The sequence below is a fragment of the Lampetra planeri genome, chromosome 31 (genome assembly GCF_965212315.1).
Source record: "Lampetra planeri chromosome 31, kcLamPlan1.2.h2, whole genome shotgun sequence".
NCBI classification, from domain to species: domain Eukaryota; kingdom Metazoa; phylum Chordata; class Hyperoartia; order Petromyzontiformes; family Petromyzontidae; genus Lampetra; species Lampetra planeri.
In genome coordinates, this window is record NC_136137.1 from 9,577,398 (window position 1) to 9,600,792 (window position 23,395).

A 23,395-nucleotide genomic window follows, 5' to 3' on the forward strand; every position below is an offset into this window, starting at 1 on the left:
CCCAGGTCACTTGCAAAATGAGATTAATCCTGGTGTCTTGAGTTTTCACCTTGTTAAACAACATAAACTTTCAATTTACACTTTACCAAGTGGCCATTGTTGCCATAGCAAACTATACAGATAGTGGGAGTAGAGTGAGATGAGAGTTGAGTTGGTGGATCAGGTAATGAAAGGAACATCAGCATCACCATGTATAATTTGTTTACAGTGCCTCACATCTACACGCAAATCTAGATGAACGAGAAGGAATTTGACTTTGAAACTCCACGAACGCGTAACATAAAAAACGAATCTACAGACACACACACAAGACACAATAAGCATCGACAACCTAGAATGCATGACCAAAGACATTTGACTTGAAGAGTGCCGCAAAGTTTGAGCGGTGAGTCTGAGGTGACTGGTTTTTAAATCCTTTATATTAAGTTCACTTGCTTGCTTGCGCGCTTACGACCGTGCAAATCTTTCGGTCGTTTTTTAACCCACTTCCCGTGATCCAATCGAGCTGACATTTTGCACACAGACTCGTTGTGCGTGACAATTTATTTTCGTGAAAATGTTTTTCCAAAATGTTCCACTTTTTAGGATTTTGTTTTCATATTTAATTTAAAATACCAATGTGATAAAAAATGAAACTCTTACTCAAGAAAAACAGAAATGAATAATAAAATAAAACCGATGTCACGCATATAAAGGATTTATAGTGAAAAACTTTGTTTTTACGGGTTAATCTTTTATGAACGATGTTGGAATTGTGACACCACGAGGGCGCACAGGCCCACTCGTGCGTTCCAGCGGCAATTCGCGCCACCGTTCAGAGGCAAACGCCACGAGAGTCGATGAGGAAAGACGAACTCTGTGAACCCTCACAGCCCCACCTGTAAACACTCCGCCAGCGACAGGGCTTGGCGGCTGACAGCTTATCGCAGCAATACACGCAACAGTATGTGCCGTAGTTGTATAAGAATAAAACAAAATTGCTGAACAGGTATAACTGGAGAGGTGCCATCATATCAAGATCGCCTAAAGCAAACATTGCAGTCTCTGCAATGTAGTGTACTTTACCTGCAATATTAAGTTACTGCATACCCTTTAAAAACTGAGCTCACGTCTGGGTTCTTTTTTTCACGAGGAAATGGTGAACATTTTTCCTGTTATCTAAGAACCATTCCAAGGTACCTTCATGACAAGCCTATAAACACCATGCAAACACACTGGTAAACAAAAAATACATTTTTTTTCTGGCCTGGACTTTTGCAGCTGTTTTAGACTAATTTCAGGGTGCTGATTCCAAATCTGATCTTAGATTTGCTCTATCACATCTCATTTTTATGATATCGGCATACCCCATTTTCATTGATTTTACCCGAAATTAACTCCGTCACTTAAGATTGCAAGTTGTTGCGAGTCAGTGACTGCTTTAATGTTAAAATATGGTGCTGTATTTTTAGGATAGTGTGTTTATAATATAATTTTATGTAGATATCCACATTTATTTAATATGTTTCTTCTGCAGTTTTTATTGAAAATGCAATATTTGATCTCTCAAAAACCTGATGCGATAGACAAAAACTGATGCCAGATTTGGAATCAGCACCCCAAAATTACCTTAAAACCGTTGGAATACCTTATGCCAGAAAAAGTGTGTTGACCAGTGAATTATCCATCGCCATCCCTCACAGAGATGCCACAATCCATCTCACTCTCGCGCACAAACGCACCACATTGCTCTCTTTCTGCTGCGGTCCGTTTCTCTATGGAGCTGCTATGGCGTCCCCCAGTCTCGTCCAATGGCCATCGTCCCTTCGAGGTCACGATGAGCCCTGCTCAAGCCCACTGGCTTTACTTAACAGCCATTGCCAAGTCTCTAATCTGTGGGACGAATTTGTCAGTATAAAAGATGATGAAAGAATAAGAATAGGTTTGACCCTTTTCGGCGATGAAACATGAGGTGTTAAGATCTTCAAACACAAAATACATATATTTTGCAAGGCATCAAGTCTGCATTGACAACACACACTTGTGGAAAAAAACATGCCAACAAACATGCTCTGATAATATATGCATTGCCATTTGAAGCTGATTAGCCTACACCTAAGACAGACTTATCACTATAAACCTATCACTATATTTTGCCACTGGTAAAGGAGGTCTCATAGTGTAAATGCTTACCCCGAGCTCTCAATACTCTGATAGTGCGCTGTTTTTGAGTTGTACGCCTTTTGGCGTCATCTGGTCCAACACCAATGGAGACTAGGCTCTAAGAAAAGCTGTCTTGGGTGTGGACCAATCAACTTCAAGGACAGTGCATATCATTATCATTATCAGAGTTGTTTCTTTTTGTTTGCATTTTGACTGCTTGTGTTGTGGTTATTGCAAACATGATGCCTTGTATAAAGGTGTCAGTTTTTTGTACCAGTTGAAAGGGTAAAAACCTATCGCTAAAACAGACTTCTTTATGGGCTACGTGTCACCAGTGCTAGACTAGAGAAGGCCAAAAGGTGAACAGCACAACGAGAATGCAAGCATCAGAACACGTTTAGCTTGGGTCGAGCAGTTATATCTATGGAACCTTTTTGCCAATGTCAAAAATTATGAAAAATAAGAATCGGTTGCCAGAAATGAAAAAACCTATTCTCATTTTCTCATCTACAATCTCTGTTTGCTCTCTGATCCGCGTGTCCCTCTTTCTGTGTCAATTGTAAGCAATCATATCCGATGGAAAACTTTCCAACGCAGGTGTACATTCAGTGTCAACATGACACACTGAAATATCACTCGTGTGCCATTCATGCACTACCCTCGCATTCTATCTTCAAGAGCAGTGCTCGTTTCAAAACAATCCTGACGAAAGTGCCAGCATGTAAGTCAGGCCTGGCTTCAAGAACTTGGAACGGAAGATGGTTTCCGTAATGCTGGAGCTGTATTGCACAGACTCACTTGCAGACGTCCTTTAGCAGACATGAGACGTCGCATTGCACGTGTCAGATGTCACAGTCGATCTGGGGTCAAACCGCGCGGCAAGAGCTCGACCTCGCCAGATTCGGATTGCGTGGTTGCGAGGAACGGTCACCAGGCTGCCGTTGGACTTGAGGGAGCTACGTTGAAGGCAGCAGGGGCAGTGCAGCAAAGCCCATCGCTGCACTCTGCCAAGTTCCCCACGTCTATGCTCCTCCGCCTTCGCCAAACCCACACTGACCAGACTTGTGTAGTTGGGTCGATTTAATCGCCACGACGCGGGTGAGAGAGGACACCCCCCTCCTTCCCGTCTACCAGCGGAATGACCAAGAGGGCTGTAAGATGCCCACGTGTACATATTCACTCCTCCGCAGCCCACCAAGCACGGTGGTTAAAGCAAGGTAGCATCCTTTGTCAAGGCGCTCTTCCCCCTCTAACCCAGCTTAAATATACGCTGCCAAGCCTGGTGGTGTTCATTCAGACGCTGTCTTTCCGACAGACCTGTTCTTCACCTGAGGACGGCTGCTTGCGTTGTGGCCGAAACGTCGTGAGAATTATTTTATGATGTAATTTTTTTATTCTTTTTTTATTTCCCTTCTACGTGACTTTACCGAAAGAACCAAGAAGGTAGCATCCATCACTCTTTCCACCAGCTTCCACAGTGACAGCCCCCCTCTAGACTTGCCAATGGTCACACCCCATGGCAGTGTTTTCTCGGGGTAATCCCCCTAATGCCTTAGACGCACGCTTGCGTGGGTATGCGTAAAGCCTCCCCCCAACCCCCCTGATTTTCGCACTCACATGGATGTAGCACCCAATGCTTGCTAATCAATACCTGCTGGCGTGCTCACAAGAACACTGGTTATACACTCCACCTGCTGCGCAATTATAGGCTTCCAGATCTCATTAAGGCCTTCTGTCTGTTGCAGAGATTAATGCATCGTGGTTAAATGATAAAGTCTTAATGTTTTCTGGTGACATTTCATTTATTTGCAAAGATTTGCCTCTTCCACCCGCCTTTGCACACTCATTGGGATTATTGTTTTTGTTTCACTTCGTAAAGGTCAAATGTCTGGAATTATTATAATGTCAAATAAGAGTCAAATTTAAAGAACCGCAATTGGCAGTGGTCATCGCCGACGAGAACTCAGCGAAATAAAACTTATCCACTTACATCGCGAAAGCCCACGAGGTTTCCTGTAAGTTTTCCAGGTCACCAATGACTGCACAACAACAACAACAAACGTCCCTTAACGTTCAGTTTTGGCTGTGCGTTCAATTTCACTCAATTCCAGCTCTGACAAATAAAAAAAAATATCACTTTCACTATTCAAGTGACAAACATTACTCTTGTTGGCAGAGTAGGTGGGTGAGAAAAATTGCTGCCCTCTACCGTGCGTGGACCCGAAGTCACTTGAAGCAAGGGGGTCTCACAGGTAGTTCTGTGATATCCGCTTCCCGGGGGTGCGGGGGGGTCTCTAACACGAAGAAGTGCACTGCCTTCTGTGAGACTCTTGAATTGATTCTTAGTCACGTGACCGTGTGACACCGAGTGTATGGCAAGAATAAAATCGGGTAAGAGCAGTTTATAAAAAGAGAAAAATTGAAGTGGAAGTAACTCCGAATCAACGGTTATCAAAATAAGTTGAGTAACTTTAACCGTACTCAATTCTAGATTTGAAGTTTTTGGGACTGCAAGGATCCATACGCTTTGTTTTTTTCGGTAAAGTCACGTAGGCAAAAAAATGAAATATAATTTAGCTGTTTTTATTTTATTTTTTACCTACGTGACTTTACCGAAAAAACCAAAGAGTATTTAATCGTACTCGTTGGTTCTTTCGGTAAAGTCACGTAGGTAGAAAAATAAACAAAAAATAATATATCACGACGTTTCGATGGCAACACAAGCAGTCGTCCTCAGGTGGAAAAAAGAATCCAGCAGTTCCACCGCTGGACGGCTCCTTGCGTTGCGATCGAAACGTCGTGATTTATTATTTGTAGTTTTGTTTTTCTACCTCCGTGACTTTACCGAAAGAACCAACGAGTATGGATTCCTGCAGTCACGAAAGCTTCAAATCAAGATGAACTTTAACCAGTTTTCAAAATGTAATTGGGTATCTGTAGCAGCCCGCTCCTCGCACTGTGTGCTATGGTTTACACGGGTTCCTGGAGCAGCTGCCTGATTACAGTTCTTATCAGAAACAATCTGATGTGTTGAGCTATTTTTGACTTTACACTTACTTCAATGCATCATGAATGCACGTATTTGACAAATATAAAGAACGGGTGCATTTCGAGCCTGTGAATAGATAGTATGTTCATTGGAAAGAGTCCAAACGGCTATCTATCCTCTCGAGTTTTCCAAGCAACTTGATTTTGACCAAGTGGCATTGTTGCCAATTCAAGCAGTGAATTGGAAACCCGGCGAGTACCTTACACCGTAAACAATATACTGCACAGCAGCGGCAAAACATTTCGGCAAAGGCCCTTCAGAGCATTGCTTCAACATGAGCCTCCTTCATTTGATAACGAAGCCGTGTTTATGATGCAGGTGGTGGGTTTTATTGCCTTAAAATTGCAATGGGTGTGGGTGGTAGTATTACAGGAATGTGTCTGAGCATAACAGCTTTCGCCCACGGGAAATTCCCTTGGCATCGACCCAAAGCAGATCCCTGTGTGCATCAAATCCGAATGCTCTGTGGTATTGATGATAGCCAATGCGCAAAGTTGCACCCAATACACGAACACAATAACATGTATATATATATTTTTTTTACTGACCACAGTGAGGACTGCTGAAAGGAATCTGGTCGGTACAACTTACCACGATTGTAATTTCTCCGTGCAATTTTAGCTCTCTGATGTGTTGTTGGGTTGTACCGCCTGTCGTTCGCACGATGCCGGACGTTTCGCTTCACGTTCTGGGAGCTCCTTCAGGAAAGACCGAACAACACGCGGTTAGAACCTGGCCACACATCGGAGAGCCACACAGCGCAATTGGGAACACCTATGCAGTAGCATGTGCAATTTTAATCACTACTCTACTCAGCCCCCCAAGATAAAAAAAAATACCTGTATATATTTTCAACAACGGGTACATGATAGCACGGAATGGTGGCACAAACGAGCGACATAAAACATGAACAATAACAGTAAAAAGCCCCCAGTTATGATCTAGGAAACAGCAGAGAAGCAAGAGAAAGGAGAGCGGAAGTGAAAGATAGGAGGAGATAAGAGAGTGAATATTGTTATTTTTTATGAAGGGGCGACTACACAAAAGGGCAGATGCAGATTGTGTTTGTTGAACGGGGGTGGTGGGACGGGCGGAGCGCCGGGTGGAGAGTGGGGAGGGCAGCCCTGATGTGGGGCCCTCTGTGGCATGGCCGGGAAGGCCCCGAGTGTCACCGGGACGCTGTCCTCACAATCCTGTCAGCTCAGGTCGGACAACCACCCAAAGGCTTTAAACCTCCAGTCACAACCCATGCAGGCTGCCCACGCTGAACCACGCTGTCCTCAGCAGCCAACCTATTTAAGTAAACCGAACACACGACATGACCTTTTGAGTCAAGCTGCCGTTCCCTAGAGAGTCTTTAAAAGCACAAATCTCCAGTCTTTTGCCTCAGAATCGTCCAGAGTTCGGCCGACGACCACACGGCAGCCGCTCGTTCTTCTCGGTCGTTCCGCCCGTTGGCCTCGGTGGCTTTTAGAGCCGCCTCTCCGACAGGGGCGAGCGTGGGACCGAGTCTGCGAATAACGTCGCATTGTGTGCGGTTTAACGTATGGCTTGATTGGAATTTTTATTTATTTTCATATTAAATCTGATGCGGGAAGACGAGCAGTAACGATACGGAAAACGTTGAAGGCGAGGAAAACAAAATAGACGGAGCCATTTAAATCGTTTGACGCTTACGTTGTAAATTCGCATGTAGAGTCAATGTGCGCAATTATTTGTTGGCACTGTGATTATTTTGTAGAAATAAATTGTTGGCTTCCAACCGGGTAATTTTAAGTAGTACTTTACCAGAATTTACTTGGGTAAACATTCAAAGGATTAGATGCTTTCCAGAGAAAATTACTCAACGTTCCAGGACTTTCCCATCACTCTGCTTGTGGCTCCGAGATCTGCTAAATATGAATCGCTTGCATTTATAAAATGTACCTAACACAACCAACAACGTAATTAATTGTCGGTATTAGAGTGAGAGTCTCTCCTTGAAGCTACACGCAGCCTCGCGCCTCTATGGAGCAGCTGCGTGTCTCATCGTAATTTGGAAAGCCTTAAGTTGGACGAAGAGACGATGCACATTAGACCAGTAATGTGCGGCACGGACCGGTGCAAGTTACAGGCATCGCATCGGCTGCAGCGGATTCAGTTCCTATTGAGCGGGGGCGGCTGCGTTAACGAGCGGAGCAAGTCGCCCCGGCCGGCCGGTGATCGCGTGTTCCCGCGCCAGCGCCGGCGTAAACGAGAAGTATATTAATGCCGTTCCCTTAGCCGTGCTATTTATAACGTTTAAAACCAAAAAAAACCCCATAAACATATACTGTGGAGTTTACTGCAGGTCTCGGTTCAGTATCGACACTGTAGGGCTTTATGCATTATTCACAGCAAACCTTGCAGTTCATTATTGATATACACAAAGCACAATTTGTCCGCATGTTGAACTTATTTCGCGCGTAGCCAACCGTGATAATCGGAGGTGTGGAAATTTATGGTAGAAAAATACAGATGAGCACATTTCAAAAAGTGAGTTTTCTTCCGTTAACTCATCCAGTCTCGTTTGAGTGGCGCTTTTTTGTTTTGTTTCAGGGAGTGCACCCCGTTGTCCAGGGAGGAGGCAGGCAATCGGTTCGTCCGTCTGGTGTGGACCGGCCAAATTAAGGGCAGCGCTCACCGTAATAGAGCAAGCGAAAACTTTCTTGACGTTTCATTACAGCGCCGTGTTGAAAACGTAGCCTCCCATGACCAGGCTCAGGTCATCCACATCCCGACCTTTTCGTGAAAACTTTCATATTCAGGCGGTCGTCTTCTTGCCAACATCGTCAGTTCATGGTCAAAACCCGAGGTCCCGCAACAAAATCTGAAGCACGTTTTTTTTTATTGTCGTTATTTCAAGTGCTGTGTAGAACATTTCAATCAAAGGAGCCAGATTTTGAAGCAATCGATGCCCAATTTTTCCACGTGTTGAAGTGCATTGTGCGATTCCAGTTAAACTCGAGGTGATGCCAGCTTCACAACCCTCCAGCCAGACCGCATCTGATCTGGTCTCTTCACCTGTCCCTCACCACATTGTACCATCTCCCGTCCCTCACTCCTGCTAGGAGAAATGCCTCCAAGCATTTACCGCGCGGAGGTGACGGATGATTACGCCCAGCCAAAGAAAATGCCATATGTTGACAAGGGCTGTGAGCCCCGAAAACCGTTCGTTCGTGAAGACTCAGAGGAACGCTTTATGGCCGGCCTTGACAATCGACAAGCAGAGGGACTCATTCACAAACAAGCGAGCGCTTCCCACCTGCCACTGGACCTGTCGTTTGGTGCGCTGCGCCGGTGCGACATCGCGTCGCAGCAGCTGCAGCAGCAGCCTCGCCGGTCCTCCAGCTGCAACTCTTCCGGGAGCTCGGACGTGAGGTCTCAAAGAGGTTCTCCTTCTTCGTCCTCCTACGACGCCGATTCTCCCGGCGACGCCGCAGGGACGACGGCACGGTGCCCGCCCGATGACTTCACGGCGACGGCATTGACGCACAGGCCCTGGGAAGACAGCTCGGCCTACACGTGCAAAAAGCAGAAAGGTAACGCTGCATATTAATTTTTTACTTTATTGAACATTATTTTCGTTTTTTTGTCCTCACATTGCCATCCTTTGTGCATTATCCTTCGTGCAAAGATTTGATCATTCACGGTCGAGATCATTGTTTTAATTCAGTCCATGCTAAATTTAATCAGGTCCTGTTTAATTTGGTTCCTACGTGTGCCTTCGTGGATATGCCTCATCAATAGCAATGGTCTATCGACTGCTGGATGAAGGCCTCTCCCAAGCTGCCACCATCTGTATTGGTTTTGCAATGCAACGACACCATCTAGCAGCTGCACACGAGCTGATTTCACAACTCTATCCTTGCGGAGAGAGTTTACTCTTCGTCATTGTCTCGACCACAGGCCATCGTCCCTTCTGGCTGCGACGTGTATACCTGCTCAAGCTGACCCACTTCTCGTAACAGTCGATATGATGATAATAATGCCATTCATAACGCGCCATATTTTCCAGACAAGTCAACAACTCAGAAACGCAGAGCCAAACTCGGGGCTGCTCGAAAGCCCGACCAAACAGATACAGGCCTATTCTTGGTTCTTTCGGTAAAGTCTTGCTGTGTTTTTTCACACCTGATGATGATTGCTTGTGTTGCAGTCGAAACGTCGTGAGAATTTGATTGTTTTATATTTTTATTTTATTGTTTCCCTTCTACGTGATTTTACCGAAAGAACCAAGAATATACATGCCTTTCGTTGTTTCTTAAAAGTCAGAGTGCATTTAATGTTGCGGATGTGCAAAGGGATATAGAGAGTTCCAAATCGAGGGGGCACCAGCAGCGAACCTACGTGAGGCTCTGACTCAGTTCGAGACCTTTGGTGTCCGAAGCAGATTTTGAGTGACGCTGCTAAGGGTTCTACCATGAGCCTTCAGTGAACGAGAGGAGCGGTGCAGCAAGGCATGGTGGGAAACCGCTGGTGAAGGCGCGGTGACAAAGGCAGGTGATTTTATAGTTTGTCCTGCTGGCGAACGGGAGCTAGTGAAAGAGTACGGAGAGCGGTGGCTGAGCTGAGTCGTAGATGGTGGACACCAAGGACAACACGAGCAAGGTTGCTCTGTAACCGTTGCAATTTGAGGATCTTGCTTGACGATGACTCAGGGAGAGAATGGCCTTACAGTAGTCGGAGCGAGACCCGAATATTCTGCAGGCGAGGGTGTTGGCAATATCGATATGATGATGTCTGTAACTTGCAGTGGTTCTCAACTGGTGCACGTGGCAATGTCCCAGGGGGGTGCGTGAGGTGATTTATACATGTGTGAAATAATATTATACACTGAGAGGCATTGGTGAATAATCTTGTACGAATCTGCCAATATAAAATAACTACGATAAAAATGTCATCCAAGAACGATATAAAAGACCTTTCCAAACTCATTGATCGTAAACAATGCGGGTTTCCGAGAGTAAGCAGCGAGCACGAACACATTACGTCACGCGTGCGGAGCGTCCGTTAAATTATTGTATTCGCTTGCAGTGGCTAGCAATTAGTCAGGATACCGCACAAAATGGACAATTGGTTAAAATATCGATGTTCATTATTCATACATTTATTTCCCAGAACCATGCTGGGTGAGGCAAGGGGGCACTCGGTTGAAACAACATTCAACAAGGGGTGATTCAGTAGCCAAACCAGGTTGAGAACCACAGCTCGAATCCACGTGTTCCTCTTCCTGTTTCTCAGTGGGCAACTTCTTAGAAATATTTTCCCGTTTTTGTTCCATATTTGTCACTTTTTAGTTTCTTTGTCACGGCCCATGGTCTGATCCATACGTCATAACTTGGAATGTACACTGATTTCCAACTTTATTTTGGAGGAAACAACGGCATGTTGCCTTTCACAACACATTAGCATGCATCATGGCACGATTGAGGCATTTCATGTGTGTGTGAACATTTAGCAAAAAATATCGAATCATTATTGTTTCAACAACTTAGTCCCCGCCTCTCTGACAATGTCTACGTTTATCCTATTTGGTTCAGAAGCGTTCTCTTTTTCATACTGTCAAGGGCACAGCTGACTTCATCAAGTGTGACATCTGAAACTTCCTCCTGGTCATCCAAAGAATGGTTTCATTCCTGTGATTTTTTTTTTCTGCTTAAGAGATCCGAATACAACTTCTCCTCTAATTTTAAGGTTATTTTATGGTTCCACTTTTCTTTCTAAAAAACTACCATTCAGTACCCAGCCAATCATCAGCCTGTTGCATTGCTGTTCTTCTCCCATTGTTTGCTGTGTCGTCTTCAGTCAATTTTTGTCGTATCCTCTGATTTTGTCTCATTCTATCCCTAATAAGTAAACAGAGTTCTGTGTATTCATTCTTCTGTGTAACATCTCAGTCTATTGTAATATCTCTCCTCTTCCTCTACTTCGTGATGTTGGCTTATGTTCTCGGTTTGCTTTTGAACCCTATCCCCCTTTCTATCTCCCACATTCAATGCACTATCCATGACTATGCTAGTCATTACATTATCTAAGGTGGTGATAACAGTTCGTCAATTTACTCCTCGAGGCATTTGAATGTTGCTTGGAGTTTGTCTTAAAATAGGCAAAGTCCAACCTGTAATATTTATATTATTGGTTCTTTCGGTAAAGTCACAAGAACCAATAATATGAATCCCTCCAGTCACGAAAGCTTTAAATCGAAATGTAATATTTATGTTAACTCTTTTTTGGGCTGTAATTCGTTTCTCCTTTTCTTTGGCTATGCCAAGGTGCAACTTGCACCTGTAACAATACCAAAAGGAAGCGAATATGCAACTATCAAATAACATTTCTATTTGAACGGCGACAATACAGCATTCACTCGTCACCCCCTTCGTGAGCACGAATTGTGTAAAAGGCCCAAGAAATTTGAGAAAATCGATTCACTTATTCCCATTTAGGCGGATTACACGGTTTTAAAGGCTTGGACTGAGCACCGTTGTGCAGACCCCGGTGTCAGCCCGGGTTAAGACGGCGATTTCCAGATTGTGGCTGCCCTTCACCTCGCGTGCCTTGGTCCCAACGAGCCGCACCTCAAGCTGTCCCCCCGCACCGCCGCCTCAGCCCAGTAGAACAACAACCCATGTTGCCCACACGCTGTGAGAAAAAAAAATAGATCTCACTAAACCGCTAAAACCTAGTGTGCTATTGATTTTATTGACCAGGCCTCTGCAACCTGCTGCTGCCAAACAGTATACTAAGCACCCATGATATTCTGAGGATTTATTTTGCCTTTGGAAGATAATGCCGTTTTTTTAATATTATACTGGATTTTACTCCGTTAAAGTGTAATCCTTTGCAACTAATGAACAGACAATGGATAGAAGCCATTTCGTCTGTGCATTTTTGTTTTTCTCCGCTCACTCAAGAGTGTTGTATTGGCATGATTTTCGTTGAATTTGGCATCATTTCAACTAACATTAGATATGCTTGCATAGATGTATGTTTTTTATTATGAAAACAAAGACAATATCACATGAATTATTTCGCAATGAAATCAATAGGCCGTTGATTAATTTGATTCATATTTAGTTCGAACAGATGCACGTTCTTCTGAAATAGAAAACAAAGTTTCATATTGATTTCTACCAGCGATGTAACATTTCACTGAGGCCCCCCATCTAGCAATGGATTGATTAAAGGATCTACACACATGTGTACACATCATCATACGTACACATATATTTATCAATGTTCAAATTGTGACTTTGTCGGGGCCAGACCATGGCAGGGATTATCTTGCCAGCGCTGTCCTTAAACCAAGGACCGGGCACAAAGTGAAACAAATGTACGACAATTTGGAGACCATCACCGCACTTCTGGAGTGCCTAGCTTACCCTCTGCTCAGCCCCAGTTAAACACTCCCAGACTCACATTGTGCATTGCACGGAATGTACTGCACGGTAAGCTAACTTGATCATTGTAACATGCGTTTAAGAATATTTGGTTGCCACTATAAATTTCCACTTGATAAGTTACTTCGTTGAGTTATCATTTGTGACAAGGTCGATTTTGCTCAGTGGGCCTTAAGTGGTAAAATAAAAACTAGTTTTTAGTATAATTTACTGCATGTAAACGATTGAGTGCAGCAGTGATACGGTGATTGGTGCACTGTTGGTTTACCATATGCAATTTATATGATACAAGGTCCTGGGCCATTTCATTCACCAACCCGCACAGACCGCCATGGTAGGATATGGTCAAACAGCCCCCACGGTGTAGCGAGAACTTTCCCCAGTCGTGAACACTATTATTAAAGGCGTGCCACGATGGTTAGACGTTATCTTCTTTGCTTTGTATGCAGGACGTCGGGGGTTCGATCCCAATCCTGATGCCCGTATATTTGTAATTTGCATGTGCTCCCCGTGGTCACGGGAATTTTTTATCCGGGTCCTCTGGTTTTTCCCTACACGTTTAGAAACATGCATATTGTTTATATTATTTTGCTGCTATAAATGTCCAAATGATGGGCCACTTTGTTGAGCTATCATTCGTGGTAGGATGGGGATTGATCAGTTTTATTTGTATGTGTTTGGGTGATTTGTTTACCTTATATGTTGCACTACTATCATGTGTTTGTACTGTTTGTTGGTGCAACGTTCTTACCCGCCACAATTGGACATCCTCCAGTGTAAATAAATATTCTGATTCTGAAAAACATAAACATTGCAATACCATAAACCAGCTCTGTGACATTCGGGGGAAGGAGGAGGTTGAGCTCCCACCCATCCAATTGAACACCTCGCCCTCCTTATACAGTCTTTAAGGTTTGTTGAACATTGAACATGTCACGCCCGACCACAGTTTTTTTTGTGTGCCACCGATTTAAATAGACTCACCCAAACTCACAGTTCTAAGGCACGGCTTGCGGATGTCAAGAATTGCTGAGCGTCCTCGGCCCGTGTGATAGAAGAAGAAGACGACGCATCTTGCGACAGAAATAAAAATAATCACTCATGCAATAAAATTAACCGGGCAACGTAATTGGGGCCATTCTCCTGAACTTGGCAGCTGTGGCAGATTAGAGCTTCCCAGGGCTGCTGTGGCCGCGCTCGGTACCGCCCGGCACTGATTGGTAGCCGAGCGAGATCCTCTCGGTCAATATAAGCGGGGCTGCCGTCGTGGCTTCCAAGATCCTGCAGCAAATGTCAATGTATGGAGGCCAAGCCATTGCGTGTGTAACAGCACACGCACGGACAGCACCACGATCACTACTCTGCAGGCAAAGTAAATATTACCGTAAAACTATGGGAAATGGACCATTGCTCAAAATGTCATTCTTTTTCGGGCAGTGTCATTGACACATGTCTTAAACGCTCATTATTAAAGCTGTTACCGCATTTAAACGAGGCTTTTGTGAGAGAACGGGCAAACCTTCGCGAGATCGCATTTGAACGTGGAGTTCGGAGGGGGTGGGGGGCGGTGGGTGGGGAGGCTTGTAAGTGCGGAGGTCGAGAAGAGCAATGAGCTACTTTGGACAGCATCAGGATTACCAGGGCCCGAACCCAGCCTTCTCCGACTGCAGCTATGGCCAGGGAGCACAGCAGTTCTGCCACCCCAACCCCGGAGCCGGCGCGCACTCCGACGCCGGCTGCTCCGCCGTCGGCTCGGCCGCCGGTGAGGGGTCGCACGTGGGCACTCCGTATGGGACTCAGTACGGCACCCCTCACCACGCGGTGGCTCAGTACGGCGCGACTCACCACGGCGCGCCTCACCACGCGGTGGCACAGTACGGCGCGACTCACCACGGCGCGCCTCACCACGCGGTGGCACAGTACGGCGCGCCTTACGACGGTGTGGGCCACCACGCGATGGCCAACCACCACGGGACGGTGCACTACGGCACACCCCAACAACGCGTACCTCACCATGGAATCACCCACCAAGGGATGGCCCACCAGGGCCTGCCTCACCACGGGATGCCCTACAGCGAGCCGCCTCAGCACGGACCGCACCAGCACGCCGTGCCGACCTACGCGATGTCTCACCACGGGCCCTCGCAGCACGGGGCGCCCCACCCGGGGATGGCCCTGCACGAGGCGACTCAACACGGAGCGTCGCACCAGGCGTGGCACGGCCCCGGCGCAGAACAGACCCCGCCGCCGCACGCGCACGGCGGACACCTGGGAGCGTTGAGGCACGACACCGCCTTCCACGGGGAGGGTTTCCCCTCGGCCGCTGGCACCACCGCCAGTTATTACGGCGACTTTTACGCTCCGCACGGAGCGCTGCCGTTCTCGTACGACGGCGCGCTGTCCATGTACGCGAAGAAAGGTAAACGCCGCCCGCGACGCGCTCACGCATGCGATGCCCCCACTCGTTGACCCCGTGGCGTGACCTTGGTTAAAAGTGGCGGGGGGGGGGGGGTGGCGGAGGGCATAGAAAACCGAATTGGGGGCACGACAAAGTCGATGTTAAACTTGAATGAGTACCGCCGCGCGATCTGCTCGCGTCTGTCGCTCGTTCTGCGATGCCTCCCGGCCCCTCTGTGCGTTCGAGGAAACGGCGGCGACGACCACCACCGGCTCGAGCTGCCCCTGACTCTCTGCAGACACGTTTACTTCACTTGTGTAACTTGCGAAACAATTGATAAAAAGGATTAAAGGGGGGGGGGGGACTACCTCCCTCCAGCCTCCCCCTTCGTCCCCTCACTCCAATTATACAAATTGGCATCTCAAATAGTGGAGATGCCAATTAGCCCGGTTTGTTTAAGTTGGTTGAGTTTTGACCCAGGCTGACCAGGACTGGACAAGGACACAGCAACGCCACTTTTCACCCAGGCAACCGGAGAGCCACAGACTTAGATATTCCTTTACTTATCACTCCAACAACAAACAATGACATATTTTAAGAATGCACAATTTTAAATAGAAACGGCAAATATAAAATAAAGGAATTGAGTAACATTTAAAAACAAAACCGTATCAATGATCCTTATACTGTCTGGGACACTTCCAATATCAACACACCGGTTAACCAGTCACACGGCTCACGGGCACGGAGAGTGACCCTTTTGTGTTCGCCGAGTTTTTTTTTTTATATAACTACAGCAACAGCAGCACTTCGCATGCCTAACGTGCCCGTAACGTAACGAGTGCCTCAGAGCGCGGGCAGAATGACTCAGGAAGAGCACGAGGCAACGGCAGAGACTGAGTAAGGGAAGAAGAGAAAAGAAATAACAGTATCATGGGATCTCACTTGCCAGTATCAAAATATAAGAATAGGTTTTACTCTATCCAGCAATAAAACAAGTGTTACGATGATAAAACACCAAACTGTATGTTCACGACACGTAAATGTGGTTAATGCAGACACAATTCCTTGCAAAAGGTTTCAGTGTGGTGTTTTAACATCTTAACACAACTGTTTTATTTGCCAGAAAGGGTAAATTATATTCTTATAGAAATACAGCAATGAAGGATTATGAATAAGGAAAGTGTTGAGGAGAGGCTTTTAAGCACAGAGAGCGAGAAAGATGTGACCAGGCAGACAGAGTGGCTTGGGGAGGGAGTTAACGGAGTGATCTGGGTCTATTCTCAGCGTCGTTTCTCTGCTCAGTTTCGCGAGTGCTAATTGCTCAACGTGGAAAAATCAGGGGCGCCACGGTGGCTAGGAGATGTTAACTACCTCGCCGGGTATGCAGGATGTCGTGGGTTCGATCCCGATCCTGGCATCTGTATATTTGGAGTTTGCATGTTCTCCCCGTGGTTGCGTGGATTTTTCTCCGGATCCTCCGGTTTTTCCCTCCACATTCAGAAACACACGCTTAGAGTATTTGGCAGCTATAAATTCCCACGTGATAAGTTTATTCGTTGAGCTATGATTTGCCGCCAGGTCGCTTCTGAAAAAGAGTTTATAGCACAGTGGGCCTTTACCTGGTGAAATAAAAAATAGTTGATAAAGTAGTTTTAAACTTTTTAAGCAAAGGAGGAGACCGACTCAGAGCCACCAGCACATACTATGGGGGTTAAGAGCACTCCCACAGAAAGCCCTTCTCACACTTTCTATCAATTATTAATACCATCCATCATCGAGGTTTGTTTGAGTTAGATCGCGTAAATATATAAATGTGTCGTTAAAACCCACCACCCCCCGACACAGCCAACGAGTAAGGGGTGTCACGTAAGCAGAACGTGGCCAATTCGTTACTAGTACAGCACACCAGTTGTGTTGGAGAGCCAAGCCACAACATTTAAAATCTGAATACAACGTTTCGCCAGTAATGACAACTAGCTTCATCAATTAATTACAACTAGCTTCACTTAATTACTGGCGAAACGTCGTACTCAGATTGTAAATGTTGTGGCTTGGCTCTCCAACACACCGGTGTTGCTGTACTAGTGATGAATTGGCCACGCTAAATTCCTGTTGATATGCAAATTCCTTTGTCAAGGCTCCCTCCTCCTCTCACCCAGCTTAAATATACGCTGCCAAGCCTGGTGGTGTTCATTCAGACGCTGTCTTTCCGATAGACCCAGTGGCGGCTCCTGCAAAATCTCTCAGGGGGGGCAAATGTCTGGATGATTGATAAGGATAAGGTCCACCCATGCAATGGATAAATTAACAGCTTAAGCATGTAAAGGCAACTTCACTTCTTTAATATTAATGAAAAATAAAGTGACTCTTACAATACATCTTGTTTGTTTCTATACTCACTATTAAAACAAACCACTCAGGTTTATTTTATTAAAGATTCCACTAGGTGGCGACAAATTATATTGTTGGATGAAACGTGCTTACGTATGATGACGTAAGCACGTATGATGACGTAAGCACGTTAGGGCGAGCCCTTCCAGAACCCATAGAGAATGCATTGCAGCGCCCCCGTTCGAAAAAAAACATCTTTGAATGTAAGTCTATGGGACCACTCGGGGCGATTTTCAGCTGGAGGGAAATCGCCCAAAAAGAGGCGGTACTCCACAGAACGTAGCATGACGCTGATTGGACTATATCCAGCGGCACAGTGACGGCTAGCGTGACTGTGGTTGAATGACATTGGTGGTGCGTCGCCCAATCGCCCTAATGAAGAAACCGCCCCTGGATAGACCTGTTCTTCACCTGAGGACGGCTGCTTGCGTTGTGGCCGAAACGTCGTGAGAATTATTTTATAATGTTTCATTTTTATTATTTTATTATTTCCCTTCTACGTGACTTTACCGAAAGAACCAAGAATATGGCCACGTTCTGTTTACGTGACAACCCTTACTAGTTGCCTGTGGCGGGTGGTGGCGGGTTTTAACGATACATTTATTTCTTTATGCGATCTAACCCAAAAAACCCTGTATTATGGATTATTATTCCACTTGTGGCATGTATGTTCAACTTCTTTCCCACCGTAGGTTAGCCAACCGTGCTCATCGGACAACAAACTAAACACAAAAAGCAGTTAGAAAGAAATTAGTTTTCGATCTCGATGATTTAAAAGTGCATAGCTCCAGTGGCTTCCGAATATCGGAAGAAAGAGAAGCGGATCTGAAAGCGTGCAATGCAGTTTCCGTCTTTTAAAGGCCTCAGCGAGTCTTAAGTTGTCCCAGTAGGGGGCGATGTTGCCATGCATAATCCCAATTGAGTAATTTGCATATAATTTTTTCGGTATTTGGACATTGTACATACAAAATGCACGCAGAAAGGCGTCCGAGTCTGGAATCGAACCTAGGCACTACTGCTTGCTGTGAGGCACGAGTGTTACTACTGCTCCACCCAAATAATGAGTTACTCATCATAAAAGCACCCTCATAGCTGCAATACAATAAGGATTAATAACGCGTCTTCTTGAGAAACTGCACCTCAACACACAGGCAAACAGGGCGGACTTGCAGTGCGTTTGGGATAGTCGGTTATTTTTGACTGGGTTTCGTTGAATAATACATTTTACTTTTTTATTTGCTCAGCTCACAAGTGTGCTGCTGATTTACCGTGATATTGGTAAAAGACACAATTTCTCGAGAAATATATCAGAAGTTGGTATCAAGGGGAACATGTCCATTGTGGTAAATTAGCCCGCAATGCTTACAGGCAGTATATGTGAATAAAGGAAGGGTAATTGTTGCAACAGGGGCCTTACACAGTAAAGTAATAATAACAATTACCGTCTATTGTTTATCTTTTGCAGACCTGGCAGCAATGCCGACAATTATGTTTCCTCTCTAATCGAACTCTACGTTGACGTAGGATGGTGAGCGCAACACTGCACTTGCAATCCAGTGAGGTCGCCGGTTCGATCTCTCCCGGCGTGGCAGATAAAACCGTGGGGCAAGTTACTAAAATCCACACCGACTCCTAGAATAATAAATAGTTCCACTGCAGTTAATTCGATCTGCAGGTTGTGAACGCTGGTGTAAAGTGCGGGTACTTCTGCCTCTTACAAGCCAACGTGGAAGAGCAGGCCAAATACCCTATAGAGGGGGGGAGGGGGCTATCTAGAGCTCCCTCCAGTTGAGGCGCTTCTTCTAGCAGTGGCATGACCAAGCATTTGCAGGGCAGCACCTTTACCCATTATACATTTGATGGATGTCCATACGGTACGCACTGTATTAATCTGAGAACGTTTGTGACCTTCACCCACAAAGGACAAATTACACACATATGAAATACACATGAAGTGCAGGCAATTACGAAGCCACGTCACATGTTCACTCACGCTGACAAAACGCTGGCTCTGACTCCCCATATGGCAACTAATGATCTCCTGTTGCGACCGGGCATGCTCCTCCAAGCAGCCCACGGAGGTGCCAAAGCTAAGCGCTTTATTGATTCCGTGACACAGAAGCCAACTGCTGTGCGTCGTATGCCGGATGTAAATATTGGGGTCGGTCGTCAATATTGTTTTTTTTTCTTTCCCTTGTGCACATTGTTTTATTGGGGTCTTAAGGCTTATTGGTGGTGGTCAGATGGTGAAATGAATAGAAATATGGGATTACCGATGGCGACATGAGGAAAAGTGCTAGACGCTAATCCAAGACAGAGCACCAAGGGGATGGAGTGTTGAGTAATTAGAACGGAGTGATGTAGATCGGGGGAGCGGGTGGGGGTGAAACGTGCGACATGCTGAGGTAATGGGAGGCCCCACCTCGGCGCACGTATCCTGTTGGGAATCGTCAGAACGGGCGTTCGAATGGAGGCAATGGACATCCACTGTTGGGCTGTGGGCAGGGAAAAGCGTGTGTTGTGTAGGGACAGTGCTTGGGTGGAGATAATGAGGGGATAGGGACAGTGCGTGGTCAGGTGGTCACGAGGGATAATTACAGGAGGGGACCATGGGGGGATGTTCGCGATTGGCTGAGACAGTTCGGGAAAGAAGGCGTGGCCGGGCTCAGGGCGAGGCCACGCTGGGGGGAATATAAGGTGGAGGCAGCGAGAGCTTGAGGCTGCCCTGGGATCAGGATGGACTGTCTCTACACCGCCGCTGTCTCCATGCCGTCACTGTCTACATGCGGTCGTTGCTTGGGTGCTGTCCTAGCCCAAGTATCTGTTGTTATCTTATCTCAAGTGTCTGTTGTTATTCTAGCCCAAGTACTGTATGTTAGTCATAGCTAAGTACTGTAGGATGTGAGAGTACGTTATCTGCGCAATGCGCCCTAATAAATAAAGAAGAAAGACAGAAGTTGTCCGAGAGTCATTGCAACTGGTGTCAGGGGATGTCGAGATACTCAAAAAAGAAGAACCCACCTACTGCAACCTCGGACGAGGATGAAGATTAGGAGGAGACCTCTTCCCAGGCCGCCCCGGGAACAGGCGCCCCAGGTGTACGTGCTTCTGGGCGCGGCGGGAGCGACGGTAGGAACGGAGGAGGGAGCTGCGGGCCAGCAGCCTTGGGCCGTGGAGGGGTGGCGACTCTCCCTGTTGCTGGGCGCAATGGCGGTGCCAGCGGGAGCCAGGGATGCCACGCGACGGGGACCCGTTGAAGAGACGGGGCGGATGACGGCCGCCGGTGCTGCTGCGGCAGAGCCTGCCGCCATTGGACACGTGGCGGGGCCTGCGCGGGGGGTTTCCGCCATTGGCCACGTGGCCAAGGCCAAACCAGCGCCAACCGCCACCTCTCATGCGGTGGAATCCGCGCAGTAGCCAGCTATTATTCCTCATGCAGTGGAGCCCGGGCAGTCGCCGGCTGCCGTCTTCCACGCGACGGATTCCGCACAGGCGTTTGGCCGCCATCTTCCACGCGGCGGAGTCCGCGAGAGTGGGGGCGGCCATCGCCTACGCCGCGGAGACCGCATGGTCAACGGCCGCCATTTTCCCGGCGGGGAGGGGGTGCGATCAGTGGGTGCCTTTTTGCGACCAACTGCAGCTCCAGATCCATCCCTGATGGGGCAGGGAGGATCAATGGGCCGATTAAGGAGGCTGCCCCTTGTCAGGGAGTTTGTGGCAGCCGGGGGCGATTGGGCCGCCTTCACCCGGCGGTTAGAAGCGGTGTTCTCCTCAGTCGAGTAGACAGAGGATGAGGCCTTGCGGGCCTTACCCATGGCCCTCGATGATGACGCTCTTGCAGCGTTCCGAGCCATTCCTCCGGGGAAGTGGGCAACCCTTCGTAAGGTGTACGTGGAGATGGCAACAGTTTTCGACCCTCCTTTCAACGCATAGAGGAAATTTTTGCAACAGAGGCGAAGGGAGGCTGAGACGCCCCTCGCTTGCCACAGTGCACTGATGGTGCTGGAGCAGGCGGTATACTGGCATATGGATCCGGTGGCGATTGACTTTTTAACGATGGAGAAGCTGTTGGGGTTGGCCCAAGAGAAGGGGGTTGTGCTGCCAGGGATGGCTTCGGCGGAAAGGGGACACCCCGCGACGACCTCGGGTTGGGTCCCCAGGAGAGAGGCGATCCTTCCGCCGCGAGGTTGGGTTTCTAGGGGAGAGGTGACCCTTCCACCACAAGGTTGGGTCCCCGGGAGAAGGACGATATCTCCGCTTCATGGACCCTCCATCTCCTGCTTCCGGTGTGGACGACCGTGACATATCGCGCGGGGATGTTGGAGTGACGTTCAGCCCTCGATGTCCTTCTCGACATCCACCGGCCTGCCGACGATCCTATCCCAGCCCCAATAGGCAAGTCGCGGCACACCGGACATTTGGCCCGTACTACCACCAGCTCACACATCCAGATTGCCATGTAATTTGTCGGTTAATCTCGCCTCCCCTTCACCCATTGGGGTACGCGAACAAGAAGATCAGAATACGGATGGGTGACCAAATTCCTTTATTCAGTGGAGGAAATTGGTGCGTCGAGTGGTAGCAGCTGCGGCACAGTCATCGGCAATAGTTGGTTCTATTCAGAGGGGTCTTGGTTGGCACAGTGGCCTCGGCTACCATCATTTCAGACGTTACTTATAATTTTTTGCCCCCAAGAGATCGTCACATTTTGCCAGTGGAAAACGCATGTGTTGTGGCTAATGGGGGAGTATGGGCATTTTGGGATGGATCTAGGCATGTGCAAGAATAGGGGAATTAGAATTGTCAGGGCCCGTGGTGGTTTCAAAGACGGCGGTACCTTGCGTTTTAGGAACAGATTTTTTGGGAAGGTTGCTCTTGAAAATTTTGACGGATCAACGCTGTATGGGAAACGAGTTGTGAATGCCACGGTTCAAGTCTTGGCAAAGGAATCTATACAGATTTCGCCAGGCACGCAAATGTTCATTCCCCTGCGCTACCAAAAACTCCTCCAATTGGCTGACCCCGAGGGGGGGTCCTTTTGACTCCACCAAACACAGTGACCCGAGGACTCGCATTAGTGGGGGCTCAAACAATCATTCGGGGAAACCAGGAACCCTTCCTACAGGTCCTGAATGTGGGCCTGGGAGCGGCTGTGGTTAAGACAGGGGCTGTGTTGGCTCACGCAATGGCAGCATGCTGCGGGGTTGTTGACTCAGGGGCAGGTGAGGTCGTGGCCATGGTGTAACAGTGAGCGGAGCCAGAGGGGACATGGATGGAGGAATTATGTAAGGAGAACCCTGATTTGTCTCAGCGGATGGAACTTCGGTCGTTCTTATGTCAGTTCTCAAATGTTTTCAGTCAAGGGAAATTTGATATCGGGCATACTAATTTGTTGCAACACCACATCGATACAGGTAATGCAGCTCTTATTTGGCATAATTCATATCGAATGAGTCCTGTTGAAAAGGAACATGTACACTGGGTGGTAAGGAAAATGTTGGCCGCGGACGTAATTTTACCTTCAACCAGCCCCTGGGTATCCCCCGTGTTGTTGGTTATGAAGCAAGATGGCAGCATGTGCTTTTGCGTTGACTTTCGTAGATTGAATAAGGTTTTGGTTGCAGATGCTTACCCACTGCCATGTGTGCAAAATTCCCTGGACGCTTCAGCGGGCGCTCGTTTTTTGCCGTTCTGGAACTGTCGGGATTTTGGTAACTCTGCTAAGATGAATCGTCCAAGCCTAAAATGGCGTTCCGTACACCTCAGGGACTATTCCAGTTTAATTGCCTCCCTATGGGATTACATTCAGCCCCAGCCACTTTCCAACGCCTTATGGAATTGGTGTTGGTAGGATTACAATGGGACTCTTGTTACATTTATTTGGATAACATCATCGTCTTTGACTGAACATTCGACGAGCATTTGCAACGGTTGCGGACGGTGCTCTCTAGGGTAGGGCGGCGATCCTTAAGTTAAAACCTGCTAAGTGCCATT

The 23,395-nt window shown here is 47.2% G+C and overlaps 1 protein-coding gene across 1 annotated transcript in view; it reads left to right on the forward strand.

Moving 5' to 3' along the window:
* LOC144729199 (thyroid hormone receptor beta-A-like) overlaps window positions 1-23,395 on the forward strand; it is a 56,890-nt gene that overhangs the window by 4,362 nt on the left and 29,133 nt on the right. The window contains exon 2 of the mRNA XM_078609252.1: window positions 7,769-8,751. Within this exon, the coding sequence (XP_078465378.1) occupies window positions 8,286-8,751 (466 nt within the window). The 5' untranslated portion in view covers window positions 7,769-8,285. The remainder of the gene's footprint in view (window positions 1-7,768; window positions 8,752-23,395) is intronic.